The sequence below is a fragment of the Anopheles nili genome, chromosome 3, assembly GCF_943737925.1.
Source record: "Anopheles nili chromosome 3, idAnoNiliSN_F5_01, whole genome shotgun sequence".
NCBI classification, from domain to species: Eukaryota; Metazoa; Arthropoda; class Insecta; order Diptera; family Culicidae; genus Anopheles; species Anopheles nili.
The window spans coordinates 21,212,865-21,232,168 of NC_071292.1; the positions used below are offsets into that span (position 1 = coordinate 21,212,865).

Here is a 19,304-nt window from a genome sequence, read left to right on the forward strand (position 1 = left end):
AGATGTTGCTTCCTTTCTGCTGGGCGAATTCGTCACCGCTAGGAAGTTGGTTTCAGTGAGGTAGGTCAGTTTCACATAGTGGGCGGAAGATCCTTGGAGTGCGTTTAGATGGGTAACGCAAGAAAGGGGTTGTTTTCAACGAGTAAACTATCAACTGAATTGTGCATGTGAAATAATGTTTTGATACGTTGATGTTGGTATGAAAAGATTTGAAAAATGTTTTAATTAAATTATGTTTTTCACTCCTCCAATCTGGTGCATTTTTAGACAATAATTTCTATCATGATAAATTGTTAGCAGTATTGTTACTGAAAAGTTCTAGATTATTTAAATATAAATTCAAAAATAATTTCACTTTCCCTCACTTTGGTGTCAAATTTGGCAACAATTCTCAACTGTGGTTTGTCTGGATTCTGCGCAGTATGTCTCTGAAAATATAATTGAGCATTGGGCTCTGCCGATTCTGTTTGTATCACAGCTCAAGATTTGGTCAAAATCATTAAAAAGCTGTTCCCTGAGTTTTTTCGACGCAGAAACGTTCAACATATGGTGTGAAGTGTTTTCGAAGATAAGACACTGAATATTACTATTGTAATGGGTAAAAATAATAAGGTAAGAAATGTATTCGAAGCTACCGCATGCAGATAATCAATGGCTGCTACCGGCACTCGGATATACGGGTGGCAGCCATTTAGAAATATAAAAATATACATTGAATCGTAATGCGGTACTACAAATGCATGTGAAGGTGAATAGTTTCTCGCTTATTACATTGCATACATATCTTTCACCAACATAAATCAGTGCAGGTGCATTGGGATAGTGAAAAGTATAGACATGATTAGTGAAAAATATACGCCTGAAATGATGCAATTTAGATAAAGTGCATCAGCTGCATCAAAAATGCATCTGCTTTGAAAAATGTGCTTGTGTCAGTGCGATCCCAGTTTTGGCAATTTGACATTCGCGCTGTCAAACGCATTTCCCACGACAGCACACATTCCAGTTGGTGAAACGTTGCATCTTTGGTCGTGATCTATACGAAAAAGGCAGAGTTTACAAAGGATCGAAAATGCCGGAAAACGCTCCAGTCGCCGAAATGGAAAACTTGGATATAAACAAGCAAAAGGCATGAATTACACACCTTTCTTCACATCTTCTCTCATTCGGCCAGAGCGTTTGTGATGAAACATAGACGTTTCGTGGAAAGCATTGAACATAATAACGTGTAGCTAGCAGCGGCGTGTGGTGTAAAGTGCATCGGTTGCAAGATATACTTCAATGAGTTAAAAAAAAAAACAAAATAGTTAAAATGCAGCGGACAGTAGATGTTATCTTTCGTCGATGTGGTGTATGGTCGGCGGTAGCTGGTGGATATATGCACCAAGGAAGTAGTAGTCGAAAATGGTTGATGTTACGGCAACTGCATCGTTTAGCGCAGCATGCTTTGGAAAATCAACAGCCTCGTCAGCATCGCCGTTTTGCAACACTGGTTCGTTAGTTCGAGCAAGCGTTCTGTTGGATTGGATTTTTGTTGTTCTTTTTGTTTTTTCCGCATTAGTTAATAACAAAACAGGAACACAGGTTGTACTGAGTTCTTGTTTCGACTAGGTGACATAACCTCTATTGAGCGTAGGGTTCTTTTTGCTTAGACACATGAACGCACGTCATGGTGTTGCGGCGCTGAATAATGAACGCAATTCTTTTCCGTTATTTATCTTAAAGACGTCTTAATAAAATATAGAACGTATGCTAATATTTTGATGTGTTTTTTCTTGTAGGCAAGCAAAGCAAAGAAGGAGAAACAGAAGAATGTGGCAGCAGAAAAAGGTGCGTTCATCTGAAGCATTGCATGGTTATGTGTGTCTATGAATAATACTGTTTGATATTGTTCTGATGCAATAATTTTCATTATGACTTCCATGTGCTATAGCTGCTGCTGGTCAGACTTCAAATGTTGGCGATGAATCCAAGGGTGGAGATCCGGAGTTTCTGGAGCACCGCATCAAAATATACGATGAGTTGATGGCGCAGTACAAAGAGGAGCTGGAGAAGAAAGAGAAAGTACCCATTAAGGTAACGTTGCCTGATGGCAAGCAAGTCGATGGGTTAAGCTGGCAATCCACTCCATACGAGGTGGCTAGAGGAATTAGTCAGGGCTTGGCGGATAACACTGTCATCGCACGTGTAAACAACGAACTTTGGGATTTGGACCGCCCTCTTGAGGGTGACTGTAAACTGCAACTACTCAAGTTCGACGATCCTGAAGCTCAAGCCGTGTTTTGGCACAGCTCGGCACACATTTTGGGAGAAGCGATGGAAAAACGATATGGAGGGCATCTCTGTTACGGACCCCCGATCGATAACGGCTTCTACTACGATATGTTCCTTGAAGGAAGTGGAATTTCTAACCAGGATTACGGGGTGCTGGAGGCTGAGGTGAAGAAGATCGTCAAAGAAAAGCAACCGTTTGAACGATTGGAGATGAAAAAAGCAGATCTGCTGCGCATGTTCGAGTACAACCAGTTTAAGGTGCGCATTTTAAACGAGAAAGTAACAACCGACACAACAACAGTGTACCGCTGCGGACCATTAATTGATCTGTGTCGTGGTCCGCATGTAAGGAACACGGGAAAGGTAAAAGCTTTGAAAGTGGTCAAAAATTCGTCCACCTACTGGGAGGGAAAAGCGGATGCGGAAACACTTCAGCGTGTATATGGTATTTCGTTTCCCGATCCGAAGCAACTGAAGGAGTGGGAAAAGATCCAGGAGGAAGCTGCCAAACGCGATCATCGTAAATTGGGAAAAGAGCAGGAGTTATTCTTTTTCCACGAGCTGTCTCCCGGTTCGTGCTTCTTCCAGCCGAAAGGTGCTCATATTTACAACACGTTGATGAATTTCATTCGTGGCGAGTATAGGAAGCGTGGTTTTCAGGAAGTCATCTCGCCCAACATCTACAATGCTAAGCTTTGGCAAACATCTGGCCACTGGCAGCACTATGCCGAGAACATGTTTTCATTCGAGAGCGAAAAAGAAACATTCGCATTGAAGCCAATGAATTGTCCTGGACACTGTTTGATTTTTGATCATCGCAATCGATCGTGGCGCGAATTGCCGCTTCGCATGGCCGACTTTGGTGTGCTTCATCGAAATGAGCTATCGGGAGCGCTAACTGGTTTGACACGTGTGCGCCGGTTCCAGCAAGACGATGCGCATATCTTCTGCATGCCTGAGCAAATTCGAGAGGAAATCACCGGTTGCTTGGACTTCCTGAGGCACGTGTATACCGTATTTGGGTTCACGTTCAATCTCGTCCTTTCGACACGCCCCGAAAAGTATCTCGGTGAGATTGAAGTATGGAACGAAGCAGAAAAGGCTCTCGCGGAATCACTGGACAAGTTTGGCGAACCCTGGAAAGAAAACCCCGGGGATGGTGCATTCTACGGACCGAAGATCGATATCACGATCATGGATGCGCTCAAGCGAAATCATCAGTGCGCCACAATCCAGCTTGATTTCCAACTCCCGATTCGTTTCAATCTGAACTACATCGACGACAATGGGGAAAAGAAGCGCCCGGTCATTGTTCATCGTGCGGTGCTCGGATCAGTGGAGCGTATGATTGCGATTTTGACGGAGAACTATGCAGGCAAGTGGCCATTCTGGTTGTCCCCACGGCAAGTGATGGTGGTACCGGTTGGCCCAGCTTATGACGAATACGCCGATAAAGTGCGACAACGATTACACGAAGCAGGATTCATGGCTGAAGCAGATTTGGATGCCGGCGATACCATGAACAAGAAAATTCGCAACGCACAACTCGCACAGTTTAACTTCATCTTGGGTAAGCGTTAGGAATGTTTTATACGGAGGTTGAACTAATCTTATCAACATTTAATAAATTGAATCTTTCTAGTGGTCGGTGATAAGGAACGCAGCTCTGAGACGGTAAACGTACGCACCCGTGACAATAAGGTGCACGGCGAGGTAACCGTAGCTGAATTGATCATGAAGCTATCAAAACTGCGAGATGAATTTGCTCGTGGAGAGGATCAGTTTTAAACGGATTTGAGTCTTTTTGCATTTAAGGCGCAGAGTTGTGCAGATAAAATCCCGTAGCACTCTGCTGATTAAAACGTGTGTGCTGAGTAGACAGAGTCTAATTAATCTTTGATTATTTTATAATTTATTGTCACTTTATTCGTTTTGCTTGTACTACTATTATTACTTATTCGAATGGAATAAAGTGTCTTCAAAATACCACAAACTTTACTTTTTTTATGCTGACAATGTCATCAGATATCATATTCAACCTCGTAAGTAATACCAAAATAGAGAACATGAGTAAACAAAACTTTAAAAAATGAGTCGATTTTTGTATAAAGTGTTTTGTAAAGTTGTGGCAATCTGTGTTGTAGATTTTTGGATCATTGAGCTGGTATTTTTGTGTCCATTCACATTTAAACCAAATAATTCATTATAAAAACGAGCGAAACGGAAACATACTCCAGCTTATCTTGATATGTTCTCAGCATTAAAAAATGCATAGATTGCATTTCAACGTTATCGAGTGAGGCAAAAATAACATTATGCTTAGTTACATGTTAATGCTTTTTTTATATTACTCATTTCCCTTCTTTATTAATGAAGTGCAATAATATCGTAAAATGAAATAATGAATGAAATCCCTGAAAATAGTAGTATGTTTTATGGTCACCCTGTCAAGATCAATAAACACAGCAATCGGTTGTAAGGGTACCGGCTGTCAATTCACGCACCATGTAAACAAAACAACGAACAGGGAGCGCCAGCATACCAGTTCAAACGAATGGACAGCTCAATTTTAGTCTGTATATTGCGTGCGTAAATGTTCTCCCGTGTAGGCAGAAAATGGTTTCAATTTCAAGTTCGTTCTACACCATAAGTGCAACTTTGGGAATGATTATCTTTTCTCATTCAACAGAGGCGTTGAGAGCGTTTCTTTCAGTTGCCGTACACAACAGTGGATTTCATCGGTAAGTTGGAGCTGGTTGTGCATAAAAAGATGGTCTATCAATTGCCTTTTTCTGCTAGTGACATTCACTACGGACTTCGCTTTGGTGGGATTGGGCGGATGTCATGCGAGCTTCTCCTCGTTCAGCATCTGCCAGCAGCAATCTACGTCAATACGGACCAGCTGGTCGATATGAAACGCTTCCACAAGATCAACAGTTACGTGCCTTTGTACGTGGACGTGGAGAAACCAACCAGCAAATCTGATCCTTTCACCGTGTACCTGTATGAATCGGTGCGAAAAGAGATCAACATAACGCTACCGATCCACTTTCGTTATCACGATCCGTCGGGTCGCAAGTACGTCACCTTGTATTTGCGCTTCGTTATGGGCGTTATCTTCTATTGCAATGTTTACCCTTTCGGTTTACTTTTAGGTTCGAGAGAATTCAAGTGGAAAGCCCGACGCTGTACGTGCGATGCAGCAACGTCCATGCGAGCAAGTATCCACTGCGAACGGTGGGTAAAGCGACCTTGCCGTGCTCGGAGAGTGCAGAGATCGAGGATTACGATAAACTGCATCTAGCGGACCTTTGCGAGTGGGAAGAAATGGAATTTAATGTACGGGTAAAATCAGCCTTCGGTTATTGAGCCAGAGTAACACTAACGATGATTTTCCTTCTGCAGAATCTGCCAACGGTAATAAGTGTCTTAATACCGGTAGGAAATAGTGCTTCGTATAGCTTCGTGCTACCGGCCACGATCTTAGTCAGCTGGATAGGCAGCATGTATCTGATCTACGTAATTCTTAAAGTAGGGCGGAAGGTGAACAAAAAGCTGCTATAAGACAAGCACAACAGTGCATTTTCAACAGCCATATGCTGATCGCAGACGAACTTTTGTATGCTGGCATAATTGTTTCAAATGCATTTGCTTGCATTTATTCTAGTTTTATTATAATTACAACAATTTATAAATATAACCAATGTTTCTACCACGCTGCATCTTCAGCTGAAGAAAACCAACTGTAAATGCTTCTAAATTTCAAGGTTTCTTCTGGAGGGTTTCTTTGTTTTCAATCCGCCTTAAAAGTATCCGACGTTTTGCTTACCTTAACACGAATGGCTTAAAAACTCTTTTCTTAGTTGTTCTTAACCTTAAGTGATATGACTAAAACAAGAATGTTCCCCTATGTAACTATCACTTTCAAAGTTCCTGTAAACAGTCCAGACTGCGATAGGTTTCCCAATTCGAAGCGATCTCTGCTGTCGTGCGTTGCGAGTGTTTTGGTCAGCATTCGGTGTGCCCGTTACTCTTGCTGAATGAATTACGTGGACTAGAATGAGTTTACCAATCATCAACTAATCACTATGATTTTCATTGTTGTTTGTCGTATTGTTCGTGTTTCGGACTGCTTCGGCGTCTGTGAGAAGAAAGCATAAAAAAAAACGTTGACAATGATATTATACGAATAGTGGAACAATTTTGTCAAGAACGCGCAACTTACCGTTTCCGCTAGGAATCGGTGATTCGGGTTCATTCCATGTCTGAATATCGGCTTTACCAAATATGATGAATGTAAGATTGCCAAAGAAATACACACCGGCGGCAATATAGAACACTCGGCGCCATTGGATTGGGTCGGTCTGTATGAGAGATAAACGAAGGATATAAAGGATCATTATAAATATATCAGATTAACATACGGTGTCGAGTAATACGTACCGGGTCATTTATAACCTGCCCAACGATGAGGGGGGCTATGATGGACATTATATTGGCGGCACAGTTCGTAATCCCCATCATCGTACCGGCGTGGTTCGGGGCGAGATCGATATGGTTCACCTGGAAGCCCAAGTATGTCGCCGAGTTGATGCCGACAGCCAACGTTAACAGGACAATCGCAAGATCCGACTCCCCCTTTGGTACGAAAGCAAGTCCCAGCAATGCTGCCATCGGCACCCACAAACCGATGGTGTTAAACAGCTTTCGACTGACGACGCGTGACAGATACTGTCGGTTGATGAGGAAGTCCGACAGCGGACTGAACACGAAGCTAAGAATCCACATCACTAGATACGGCAGGGATGATAGTACGGCGTTCTTTTTGATGTCCTTTTCAAGCACCTCCTTCATAAATGACGGCATCTCGGTCAGCAGCGTCCAGAAGCCCCAGTTGTGACTGCAGTGTGCAATCGTGAGTGCAATCATCGGTGCCGAGGTAAGAATGGCAACCCAAGGGGTAACGATACGTCGACCAGAGGTGGACGCACCGATTGTGTTCTCAATGAACTCTCGCTCCTCGGGCGCTATGCCACGATAGTCCGCTGGAGAGTTGCTACCGTAAAAGAACCATGCTACCGACCAGAGAATACCGACAGCACCGGAAATATAGAAAATGCTAGGCCACCCCATGCTGGAGGACGCGAGAACACCGCTGATCGCAAGCATTATGACGGTACCAAATTGAGCTCCTGCATAGCTGAGCGTTGCAAGACGGCCTCGCTCGGATGCTGGCGCCCATCGGGACAGCATCGTATGTGTGGAGGGAAAAACAAAGCCCTGGCTGAGGCCCTGAACTACCCTCAGTCCGATCACTGCCTGCAATGGGAGTGAATCAAGGTGACATGATATTAATGTTGAACTGCGAATAAAACGACCCACGAATCTTACCTTCGCCCCACCAACGTGAGCACAAATTGGTGTCAAAACGGCCAATCCGGAGCAGATTCCGATCGAAAACAGAAGCAAAACTTTCGGCCCGAACCGCTGCGCCATTTGGCCGGCGGGAATCTGTGTGAACACATAGCCCCAGAAGAAGCTGCTCAAAATCAACGATTTTGTCGTTTCATCCCAGTCAAACTCCTCGAAGTCTTTGTTGGCCGCACGCCTATCGATCATGGCCACGATCGCTACGGAAAGGTTGACGCGTAGGGCGTATGCCACCGTGAGGCCGAAGAAGAGCAGTAATGTTTGGAGATGTCTTATACCGAGGCCACTCGCTGTGGAAGTAAAGAATGTGGAAGTATTGAAAAATTGAATTTTTACGCTAGGTATTACATTGCTAGTAATTAACAGATAACAATTACGTTGCTGTGGTGACCCGATCGGTCGATATTCATGCCTCGTCGTTCCACCCCAGCAGCAACCGCCACAACCGAAGGCCATCCTGGTCGGGAAATCGCGGCCAGTGTTTTAGCGCAAAGAGCAATACACTCGACACTATTTACTAAATTTGGTTTTTCTTTATGCTCCTTAGCGCTGCGTAGCGACGTCAGCTTGACGCGCAGCACAGCTTTCGCTTTCTTGCTATCGTTGCGATATGTTCGACATTATTAGTTTGGATCTGGGATAAGTCAAAGCACGATTGGCGAACCATACGGCAGAAATGAAAGCCTCGTAAAGCAGAACGCTATAGTTGTATCTGACGGCCACGTATCTGCAGGGCCGGTTGAACAAACAAAGAAACAGAACTGCTCGGTCGCGAGGGGCAAATCTCCACACAAATACGGCCTAATTTGCTCAACTAAAATCACTTTCACGTTTCCATGGGATGATTTTCTGCTCAATTTGCTAGAAGCAACGCAACGATGCAACTGTACCAGGCGGAGACTGCGATTGCAAGCCAGCTGCAATCTTCTCGATTGTTGCAAATGGAACAGGAGCCAGCTGCGAGCATTTTTCGTAAACAATTGATATGGCTTCGCTATTCTACGGGTTGGAACCGTTTTCAGCAGATAGCAAGAGGGGTTGTTTTATATCGAAGCATTTCTCTCACTCTCTCTCTCGCTCGAAAATCGAAAAAAATCTCTCACTCCCTGACCACCTGTTGCTCTTTGTGAATGCAAACTCTCTCACGGTCAGTTTGGTTTGTAAACAGAGTCAGTCGTGTCAAACATCAAAGGCCACATCAGTTCGTGTTGCTCATCTTTGGTATTAGCTTTAAAACAATTTTAAAACTATTATGCTTTCGTTAAAAAATGCTTTTTGTAATGCAGAAATATAACAAAAGATAAGAGATAGAGAACACAAGAGAGAGAGAGAGAGAGAGAGCGAGAAAATAAGGTAGATGAGGGGAAGAGAATGTGCTTAGAAACATTGAAGTATGAAACACGTGTTTAGTTCAAATGCGGTTTATCACAAAGCAAGTTGCATCTGTAAATGGTAGGTGATTTTAGAATCTAAATTTTCCTTTATATTACTAGTGCATGGTTTTGAACCGTGAGGGATTTTTGCCTTTTATCAAAAATATTGAAAATAGGAATATTTCTATAATCGTCGAGCAGTGATTTAATTACAACTGGATAAATGTTGGAAACTCATTTTTTACCGCTTTAGACGTTTTGCTTCAGCAACGCCTTATGCTAAGGAGCTGGCCACAATAATGTCAACCATGTAATAAAATTTAATCGCATAAAGTATGCGTACATGCATCTACGGCGAAAAAATTATCAATTTCAAGGGCTTGTCATGGATCAGCAACACTCTACATTGCACAAATCGGTGCAGTGTTCTTGAGCATTTTTTTGTCACAATGTTCAATGCCAACACCTCCCTTGATAATGGGAAGCATGCCTAATATGCTTCGCTTATCAAACACACCCTTGCATTGCTAACAATTTATAACGAGAGATTAATCTCCGCAGTCTGGTTGTGTTCCCGGGCGGTGAGTAGTAACTTCACCATGACAAAACTACAATGTCACGCTAAACACCACACACGTTCGCTATGTGCACAAAGGCACCACGTTTAACCATAGTTTTGGAACACATGCTTTTACACCTTTTCCCCGCTTCCGATCGATCTCGGTCGATTTTACGCTATCGTCGATGGTGAATACGCTATTTTTCGTACACCGACGCGATTGCTTCCGTTTCCGGTGTATTTGTTTTGATGTTTGTTGTCGCTCAGCTACAATAGCGACACTATTTCACTGCTACATTGTTTGCTGATTTGAAAACTTGTTCTATGCCTCACTACAAGCAGGTTATTTTCACGTGTGCCTGTAATTTCTATAGTAAAACACGCCGTAATGATACGCGATCAGAAAATTATGAATTAGGTTCTACGAGCTACCTTCATCCTTTCGATTCCGAGCCATGCTTGGGTAGAGAATTGGGCAGTACGGTCCAGAACAGCTGCAAGATGATGAATGTGCCGGTGTTCTATTTTCCAGATCGACTAACCGAATTCGAATGCTTCCCCCAATGTTCGTTGCATCACCACATCGCGTTGGTTCAGCGAACCAGCCCGATAAAACAGCAACCAAATCGCTAGAGCATCGTTATCAGATATAGGCATAGATGAAGTGTATATGCCATCGGAATCAAACTGCAAACAGAGCCCGTTGAGAAGGGCCTGCAGCCCTCCGAGAGTCCGATCGATAAGCGACCACACACGCCGGAGGTCAGTATTTATCAAGCAGTGTAAATTTTGATCGAATGAAATGCCACTTTTCATACACTACAGGGAACTAAAAACCCAAACAGTCATCGATCACTTGACCGTTCGAGCGGTCAAGTGGACTCGTTCTGTTTCGAAACGTGACCACCTCTGGTCACCCTGAGCGGCCGAACGGTGTGCCCTTGAATGTCCTGATGGATGATAACCGATAGAGAGTGCCCGTCCGGGAAAAGGGAAGCAAATGGTTGTCTGATTGAGTGTTGAAAACTGATCGGCTGGATTACGCTTAACCGCAATAGAGGAAGATTACGTGACCCTTATTACGTGACGCCAACGTGAAAGTAGGTCAGGTTCTGGTTATTCGTCTTAGGCTGATCTTGGAAAAGGAAAATATGCAGAGCTTTTGTTGAACATTGCAGGCATTTCCAAACCAGATATTCTCACTAGGAAAACACGGGAAGAATGCCATCTCATACACTAAATCACTTTGATGCCCTTGTCAACGATGCAAGTACCGAACATGTTGTTGACTTCCAAGTTTACCTACTCGTGGTTCATCGCACAGCAAAGCAAACTTCATTGAATCCACATGCGAACCATTCCGGTGGGTGTCTACAAATGGGACCGGGAAGGCTGGAGAAACAATGGCTCATGCTCGAGGTTAAAAGCCATTACTGATGTTAACCGCGGTCGAGGAAGCCTCCCCAAAATAGTTGACGAAATGTATTCATCACGAACATGACGCACGAATGTTCCCGTACCGGTCACGATGGTCAGTGCGATGGCAGTTTGCGACCGGAAGTACCAACCGTTCAGCGGGACGTGATCACCGATGCGCGATCGACACGTGCTTTTTGACGATCGACACCGGCGACCGAATCGAAATTCTTCCCCATCGCAATTGTGCATGCAACTGATGATCTAAAAAGCGGTTTTGGGGGTCGGGGAATCTGATTCTTGGTTCACTGGAACCGTATGTCCTTCGAGACGGTTGGGTCGACGGGTTATTGAAACGGATCACGGAAGACACATCCGAAGCGCCGCAGGACATACATTCGCCGTTTGTTTACGTGGCGGCGTATATTTATACCCTTTCGGTGTTGATAAGCATCACCACCTCGTACAGATGATAATGGGTGACTGGCTGCACAATGTACCGTATGTATGTGCTGTGCTTATCCGATTAGCGCGAGTGGCGAGTTTGCGCGAACTAATGAACTAATTGATTGGACTGCACTCCATTAACCGCAAGTCTCCTTTGACGTGCGACCGTGGAACCGTTTATCTTTACAACCTCATCCACCTGATTGATGCGGCACAAGAAGCAGCCAGTGGGACAGGCCCTGTTCGTCCTCGATCGAGGATTGAAAGGGGTTATCGAGGTGGAGCCACTATTTAGGTTTTGTGCCCGGTGTAAGTGGATTAATAGTTGTGCTAGGAGATATCAAAACTAGGACGATTAGAAGTCCAAATAACACTGAGTATTTGGGACGTGTGTGTTACAAACATGTCAACTCTGTGCAAAATCTGTTGTATTTTTATATCGCTACATAGTTTCACTTTTAACTAAATGAAGTGCAAATTGTCAGTACACCGTTGAGCAATAATATTAGCTTTATAAGCTAAGTGAATTTGGCAAAAATGCGGGGAAGCTTTGGAATGCAAACTATTCTAAATGTTATGTTACGCAAATCATGACGCAGTATTTCCATAACTCACGTGTGTGTATGTATGGCATTCCCTTTATCTAGAACTCCATTGATCATGTAAACGCCCGGCAGTATTGACATTCACAGCCGGCAATCCAAAAGCACGTGTTCGTGTCGAACGGAATTGCCAACGGCCGGAATAAGCTTTAAACACAAATCGGCGCCCTATGGAGTTTTCCGCCTGCTGATACTCCCGGTACCGCTCACAATGGATAGGCAGCTCATAAATCACCCGACTTCCACCTGATGTACTGCTGCTGCTGCCACCGGTTAATGTCAACGAAGCTTTCCGCCAGCATCGATCAGGCACTGATTGATGTGCCTAAACCCGACGCGCGGATGCATGTTTTGTGCGATGGGAAAAAAAATCGCATCAAAACCCATCGCATGTCACAACGTTGGCCGTTCGTCGATGTCTATCCGGTGAATCGACACGAAACACGACAACTTCCTTCCGTGGCACGATCACGATCACAGTGGAGGCTGCAAGGGCTGCCAGAACGAGAGGGATCGGACCCGTGCCTCAGACTCCGGCAGAGGCGTACGCGAGAGAACATCGAAATCAGTCACACCGGAGGACAGGGTTATTGTCGTTTTGAGGAAACAGCTCTAAACAACCGATCGGAACCGGCCTCATGAGGCTCCGGATGGGGACCGGCAGTGGTGGATGCGGACCCTGCCATGTCCAAAGGGGCAGCCTTCGGGGGTTCATGGTGCAGGAGTTGGCGACAAAAAAAACCCCGTGGGGAACTCGTTTTGTTTACAAACATCGTCAAACAACCGCTTGATCGCGTGATCTTTGCGCGTTCGCGATCCTTTTCGTCAAGTGAGAGTGAGAGAGAAATAGAGGAGTTTTGGGATCGGAATTCGCTTCGGTTCGGTGCAAATATTTAGCTACGGTCGCATTTTGTGGCCTCCGTTTTGCCAGGTCTCCGAGAATTGCCTTCACCTTTTCACAGTGGCTTGCGAGGTGGCGAAAGTCCGTCTACACGATCCTGCTGGATGCCACTGCCGCTAGAAGGAACAAAATCGTGCTGGGATTTTTTTGTTCTGTTCCGTTTGTTGGCACGTTTTGTTTTGCTAACCCGTATTATATTCTCGTTCGCTCACAACCCAACGGACGAGTCGCGAAGTGCGTCGACATGCTAGCTCGGTTTGCCCAAGGACGGTCAAGGTTTTTGGAAAGGATTCGATCCGCTGCACGCCGGGTGGACGACACGCGTACCGTTCCGGTGAGTCGCACGACCCGATCCGTGCTGGTTCGATGGGGTTGAAAAGAAGGAAAGGAAGGAAGAAAAAAAAGACATCCTTCCTAAAGCCACGCTAGACGGCCCACGATCGGTGGCCAGGTGCCGAGCAATTCGAGTGAAATAAATAAGCAGATATTGCGGAAGACTGCGGAAGCCGATTGCGATAAAAACCGCACGCTTACGACCACCAGAAATAGCTCTCCATGCGCGGTAGCAGGTTAAGGAACTGCGGGTTTTTGTAGTGCCTGGGTTTAGTGAAACCCTACCACGATCCGGGAAGGTCACACCTGTACGCTGGTGGGTGCTGGTTTCGACCGTTCAAACCCATCCAGCCATGTCTGCTGTTTTTTTTTGCTGCAGATGTGAATTGCGATTCTTTGTTGGCCGAACGGGAAACTTGGCCAAATCCCTTTTCCGGCGTGCTGCTCCAGGCCGGTTGTGTCTCCACCCCCATCAAAACATCTCGCCAGGAAGGGGACAATATTCGACATTTAAACAAAAACGAGAACCAGCTCCAGAATGATAGCTTGAGCCGGTTCTATTTAGGCTGCGACTCACTCTTAACGTTTTACAGCCTTTTGCACCTGCTTGGGGGATTGTTTTGGGAAAAAGAACCGAGTGATTGTTCACCGAGGGGTGTGTTTGAATTCCGTCTTTGTCTACTTTGTTAATTTGTTTGCTTGGCGCAAGAATCGTGGCATCAAACGTGAAGGCACTGAAATGCCATCGTACGATGCTCGTTGTTGGAATACTGGGATGGCTTTGTTTTCATCCTTTGATTGTTTATGAAAATTGCTTATTTGTTTTGCACAGACTAATTTACCATAATGGTAACAATGTGGAGCGAGCGCTCCAGAGATTTAACGTGTTTTTCGAGTATGTTCGTTCTATGTAACTTTAACTGAACCCTGCTCAACAATCTACAATAAACCAGCTTCTAATAGGTTTACACCACAGGTCTACTTCCAACAGAGTTTACAACATCTTACAAATCGAGAACAACAAAGCCACAGTGTGTAGAACATAGCACTGTAAATATTCGTTTTCAAAACAGAACAAAACCACGTGTCGATAACGTATTAAACTTCGAATACAACGAGCTAGCGGATTTCAGCCAATACTTACGCGCTTTTCCATCGCCTTCAGCTGCCTTCATCTGCTCCATATCCTTCGTCGTCCCGTTGCTGACTTCCCGTACCGTTTCGGAGCCCATCGTCACACAATATTTTCGAACCGCGTGTTTTCGCCCAACAACTTACAGGACAAAAGTATGTACAGTGATTTACTCCTTCAAAAGAGTCCTGCTCGGGACGGGAGCTGCAATTTAATAAGACGGATTCTTCGATTCCCTGGCGCAAAATCAACACATGGCAAGGATGTGCTTGCGCAGGTTGCGGCCACAGGACAGTATCACTAAACACACCTAATGGCACCTAATGGTAGCAACGCAAACGATCACTCGTGACGCTCATCTACGCGCTTGACGATCGAGAGAAGCTGAACGGAATGAACCTGAACAAAGGCGAGCTGCTCGAACAGCACGCACCAAAATCTACGCGAACAGCAGCACCTCAGCACCGAATGGAGGTACTCGATTGAATGCAGAAACAATCGATCGTTCGAGCCTGATAAAGCGTGAAATGGCCTGCCCGGGCCCAGTGCCCGCCATCCATCGCTCGTTCGCGCATGAACAACCACACACGCACAAATGCACCTGTTGCGGGCGTTCGAAACACTCGGCCACTCCACCATGAAGCGCAACTGCACTAAGCTATCCCCGATCGCTAGTACTTGTCGCTAGTAGTGAGTTCTGATCCCCCTCCTCATTGGACGCTGACAGATCGGTACACTAATCGATGGCGCTCGACGCAGCGTTGCGTGCAGGTGTTGGTTTAAACGAGAGCCATGCGCTGGCTCGGCATGACTACGTGGGGTTCTATTTCGGCGTACCGAAATGAGATCCATTTTGTCCGGTGGCGATGACGATGGGCGATTCCAAAGGGAATGTCTCCGCTTCCTGCAATTAAATGCCATTCCCCCGCGTAGTAGTATGAGGGTTATCAGGACGCGCGAGTGACGTTGTGCATCACACAGCCAGCCCGTGACACTAGCTGACTGACGCCATACGCATACTCCAGTCTGAGGTCGTGAGTCCTGCGATGAGTAAATGGAAACTCTGCCTCAAGTGCATCGTCTACAGGAGTGCATCTTCCCACTGATAGGGTGCTTCCGTCCCGTATCAACCTCCCGGTACTGGTAATAGCCAGTTTTGGAAGCAAGTATAGGAACGCTGGCATGATTGTGCGCTGATTAATTAACCCAGGCGCGTTTCGCTACACGTGGGAAAGTATCACACGATGCGATCGCGCTTGTTCGCACAATCGCGCGCCCATTTTCCGGAATGTCGGCCCGGGCCTGTAGAATGATGTTATTCACGCACCAACAGCCGGATGGGAAGGGTATCCTCATGACAGTTCCGGGCTCCGGGTGGTGGGTCTCGCTCGGAAGGATGATGCGGCTGCGAGGTCCTGCAAGTGGGACGTACCGGGCGATCATAATCGCGGCTAATAGGACGATTTTAAGGAAACGGCGAGATTCCATAAATGTGCCGTTTAATGTCAATTAGATCTTCAAGTACAGGGTTACATCAGCTGCAGCTTGTAGTGTGAGGCAAGCACGCGTGTGCCTTCGTGCGTGCGTACGCCTGGTGGCACGTGACCGGTGGCCGCACTCGAGCCGCCCCAGTCCGTAAACGCACACTTACCCGGTGTGGTGTTCAATAAATTTTTGAGTGAATGTTAATTAGACACGCGGGCACGTTGACACTCCACTTTGGCAATGGAACGGGCGTCGGGTTAGGGTCAACCGGGCGAACGACGCGTGTTGCGTTTGAATGGGGGGTGGGGGTGGGCTGCTAAAATGCGGCAACCCGCGGCTGATGAGCTGTTATCCTTTCGGGAAGCTTTGGCATGATGGGGCAGGTGTGGTGTTGGATGGAATTGCGCATTGGCGTTTGGGTTATGTTTTGGTCCTTGAACTTTGAACAAACATCCACCAGTGGCGACGTGTTGGAAACTCTCCGGAAGTGTGGACGAACGTAAAAGATATGAGAATGCGTTTACCTTGATTGCGGTGATTGTCAGCAGCACTTGAAACTTGAAAAAAACCTGTAGAAGCTAAGAAACCCCGCGAATCACTTTCTATCACACATCACGCTATCACTTTCACGGGGACGACGGCTGACTGTACCGGCAACTGTTCATGTCGTTCTTGATCATATAGTGTTCTTCTAATGTACATCAGTTCATCATCAGTGCAATGTCACTTTATCAAAGGATATAGTCGATCGTATGAGCGATGACTCTCTGCATCTCACGTAACATCCTCTCGGTGTGTGGCCGCGATGCACGGGTCACATGAATGAACGGCGGGTGATGGAAACGGATATGCTGCTAGAACAACAAGGAGAGCCGTTTAATAAACAGCCTTCAGGTGGCGACGAGTGTGCGTTACACCTTTGCTTCCAAAACATGTTTCCTATTTGGTCGTCGGCACGCACGAATGGTGGAATGGAAATTTATGATGATGAAACATGGGCAAGTACAAGCTTCCTCTGACGCGAACGTGCCGCAATTGTAGATGACTTAATTTTCAAGGAGCAGGATTGTGGTGTGAAAATACTTATAAAATCAAAGATAAACTATGTAAGCATGATAGCTAGGGTTAGCTATGGGATTTGATAAGTAAATGCATGATCTTCTCCCTGTGTCCTAATTTGGAATTTTGAAAGCAATTGTTAAGCCTAAATGTAAAAAGCATGCGCCCAATGCAAGAATACTGTATTCGTCGACATGTTGCCACGTGGTCACTTTTCACAGAGTGCATTAAATTTTATTTCGTTTCGCTAATTCACTTGCTTTTATCCATAATACTACCCATTGTTTCTCGAAAGCTTGCAGGTGGCTAATGTATTTTGTTTGCATACCTTGAGGCGTATAGTAAATAAGCTCGCTTTCTATTATTAACAGCTTGTTGGGTGAGTTTACTAGGAAAATTTCCACGTATTGTCTATGTTGAAGCTTATTTTATTATTTTTACAGCACAAAAATCTATAGAAATAAAAGAAAGCACAGGAATATTTAAAATGAAACCATAATAAACCTTTTGTTGAAACGATTTTCATAAGCTTTCTCCATAGATCGATAAGTTGTTAGAACAATCAATGCTTATAATTTATCTTGTCTAATCCAAATTTTCTTTACAATTACTTTCGTCCTATGCCAAAGTATTAGTCGGGAAACAAATACGAAAAAATACGTGCACTATCAAACCATGTGACGAATTATTTTAACATGCAAGTTAGTTAGTAAGTTGATTTTAAATTTGAACTTCTTTATGCAAACCGTGTTTAAAATCTGATATTGGCATTCAACCAAATTAATCGCAGATAGCTGGTAGCAATAAAGTCAGCACAATTAAATTATACACGAGTGGGTTAGATGCATATTTTATACGTGTTGCTTTTACCCCATGATTGTAGAACGATGTCGTTAAATTTCTTCCACCTTTTATCTAATAAAGTTGTTGATCGTCGTTTAATCCCTAACTGTTTGATTCCGACCGTCAATGTGATTGCGAAAAAAAAATTAATTGAACGATAATTGAAACTCGTAATTTAATAAGGATGTTTCAATTGGTCGGTTACGCGATTTTTTGCAGCACATGTCAAGAGCATATCAAACCGCATGCATCCTTGATTGACCGGCCAACCTTCATGGGCGGGCTGAGGGGTGAGCGAACAAAAAAAATGGATCTATAATTTCCATCACACTCAGAGGCCACGAGAGTGCGTCGTGCGATCAGAAGGAAATAATGATTTTCCGATCGCCACACGTATTGAATCGCGCGCGTGCTAAAGTTCAAGGCGGAACGAATCATTTGTGTTTAGTATGCGAAAATATAGCTGCCTTTTTTTTCAGCTAACTGGTTAACCAATGCTTCACTATCAGCTCAATCGATAAAAGCTCAGCAATGTGCTGGATACGCACTGGAACTGCTCGAATCGATGCCCGAACGTGCCAGGAAAGCGGTTTTGTTCACAACACCGGTGTAGCACATCACGGAAATCGTTTCCGCTCAAGGACGAACCCAAATAATACCTCAACCCGTTTCGACGTGGTGAAACAGCGACTCGTCGATTTTTTAATGGAAACCTTTACGTTTTTTGCTCGGGATATCGCGACCGAGGCTTACGCAACGTGATAATTGTGTGCTTTTAGGTGTGAAAATCGAACGGCACACCGATTACGCTTATCAGTGCACCTCGAGAGACAGCAGATATTGCACGGGATTGTTCGGCTTTCAACTGTACGATCGGCAGGAGAGGACTCCAGCCTCTACATCGTATCCTAGAAAGCACTGGGTCACGGGATCCATTTGCCCGATTGTTCCATTCCCCGGGCTCGATTGCTAATTCAACCCGTCACGCGTATTGATCTATTCATTCACTTTTTTTGTTCATAACTTGCAACCCTTGTTCCTAACGCTGCCCGTTTAATTACATCCCCCGATTTCGCACGCAGGCGCATCGATCATCGCATGCAACCTCGCCGTACTGTCTGCCGGGGGTTTGTTGAAGCAGCGTGTGCCACTGACAGCTCCAACGACACGTTCCGGCCAGCCGGGGGTGAATCGGGCGCGTGCCAAAGCACCGAAGCTAACTCTCGAACATCCGATTTCGCGCGCCCACCCAACGTGTTCGGCCCACCCGAGCGTCCGCGGACGGACATTTTGTTCCTGTTTCGTGGATCGCATTCTACGGAACGTGCGATCGCGATCGCGCTTGATCTTGAATGAATGACGAGTGAGCGAACCAGCACGATGGGTGGGTGGGTGGCTTGGGAGGGGGTGAATTCACACAGAACGTCACAACCGTTGAGCCGCAGGGGGA

At 45.3% G+C, this 19,304-nt stretch overlaps 3 protein-coding genes across 5 annotated transcripts; 2 read left to right on the plus strand and 1 right to left on the minus strand.

Moving 5' to 3' along the window:
• The first annotated feature begins 1,312 nt into the window (after positions 1–1,312).
• On the plus strand, positions 1,313–4,254 carry LOC128723025 (threonine--tRNA ligase 1, cytoplasmic). 2 transcript variants are annotated; one of them, XM_053816727.1, is made up of 4 exons: positions 1,313–1,492; positions 1,782–1,836; positions 1,922–3,844; positions 3,917–4,254. In XM_053816727.1, exons 1-4 carry the CDS (start codon positions 1,313–1,315, stop codon positions 4,060–4,062), a joined length of 2,304 nt encoding a protein of 767 aa, XP_053672702.1. In that variant the 3' UTR covers positions 4,063–4,254. The 2 variants fall into 2 exon arrangements, with proteins under 2 accessions (XP_053672702.1, XP_053672701.1); XM_053816726.1 differs by having other exon boundaries at positions 1,782–1,830; positions 1,934–3,844.
• Positions 4,255–4,831: 577 nt separating this feature from the next.
• On the plus strand, positions 4,832–5,849 carry LOC128727558 (phosphatidylinositol-glycan biosynthesis class X protein). Its single transcript, XM_053821485.1, has 4 exons — positions 4,832–5,015; positions 5,074–5,352; positions 5,430–5,613; positions 5,680–5,849. The coding sequence occupies exons 1-4, from the start codon at positions 4,891–4,893 to the stop codon at positions 5,836–5,838; spliced, it is 747 nt and encodes a 248-aa protein (XP_053677460.1). The 5' UTR covers positions 4,832–4,890; the 3' UTR covers positions 5,839–5,849.
• Positions 5,850–5,858: 9 nt separating this feature from the next.
• On the minus strand, positions 5,859–14,640 carry LOC128727557 (putative inorganic phosphate cotransporter). 2 transcript variants are annotated; one of them, XM_053821482.1, is made up of 5 exons: positions 14,480–14,640; positions 7,666–7,994; positions 6,718–7,593; positions 6,500–6,638; positions 5,859–6,415 (listed from the first exon to the last, which is right to left on the minus strand). In XM_053821482.1, exons 1-5 carry the CDS (start codon positions 14,565–14,567, stop codon positions 6,354–6,356), a joined length of 1,494 nt encoding a protein of 497 aa, XP_053677457.1. In that variant the 5' UTR covers positions 14,568–14,640; the 3' UTR covers positions 5,859–6,353. The 2 variants fall into 2 exon arrangements, with proteins under 2 accessions (XP_053677457.1, XP_053677459.1); XM_053821484.1 differs by lacking the exon at positions 14,480–14,640 and adding an exon at positions 8,082–8,119.
• Between the last annotated feature and the right edge of the window lie 4,664 nt (positions 14,641–19,304).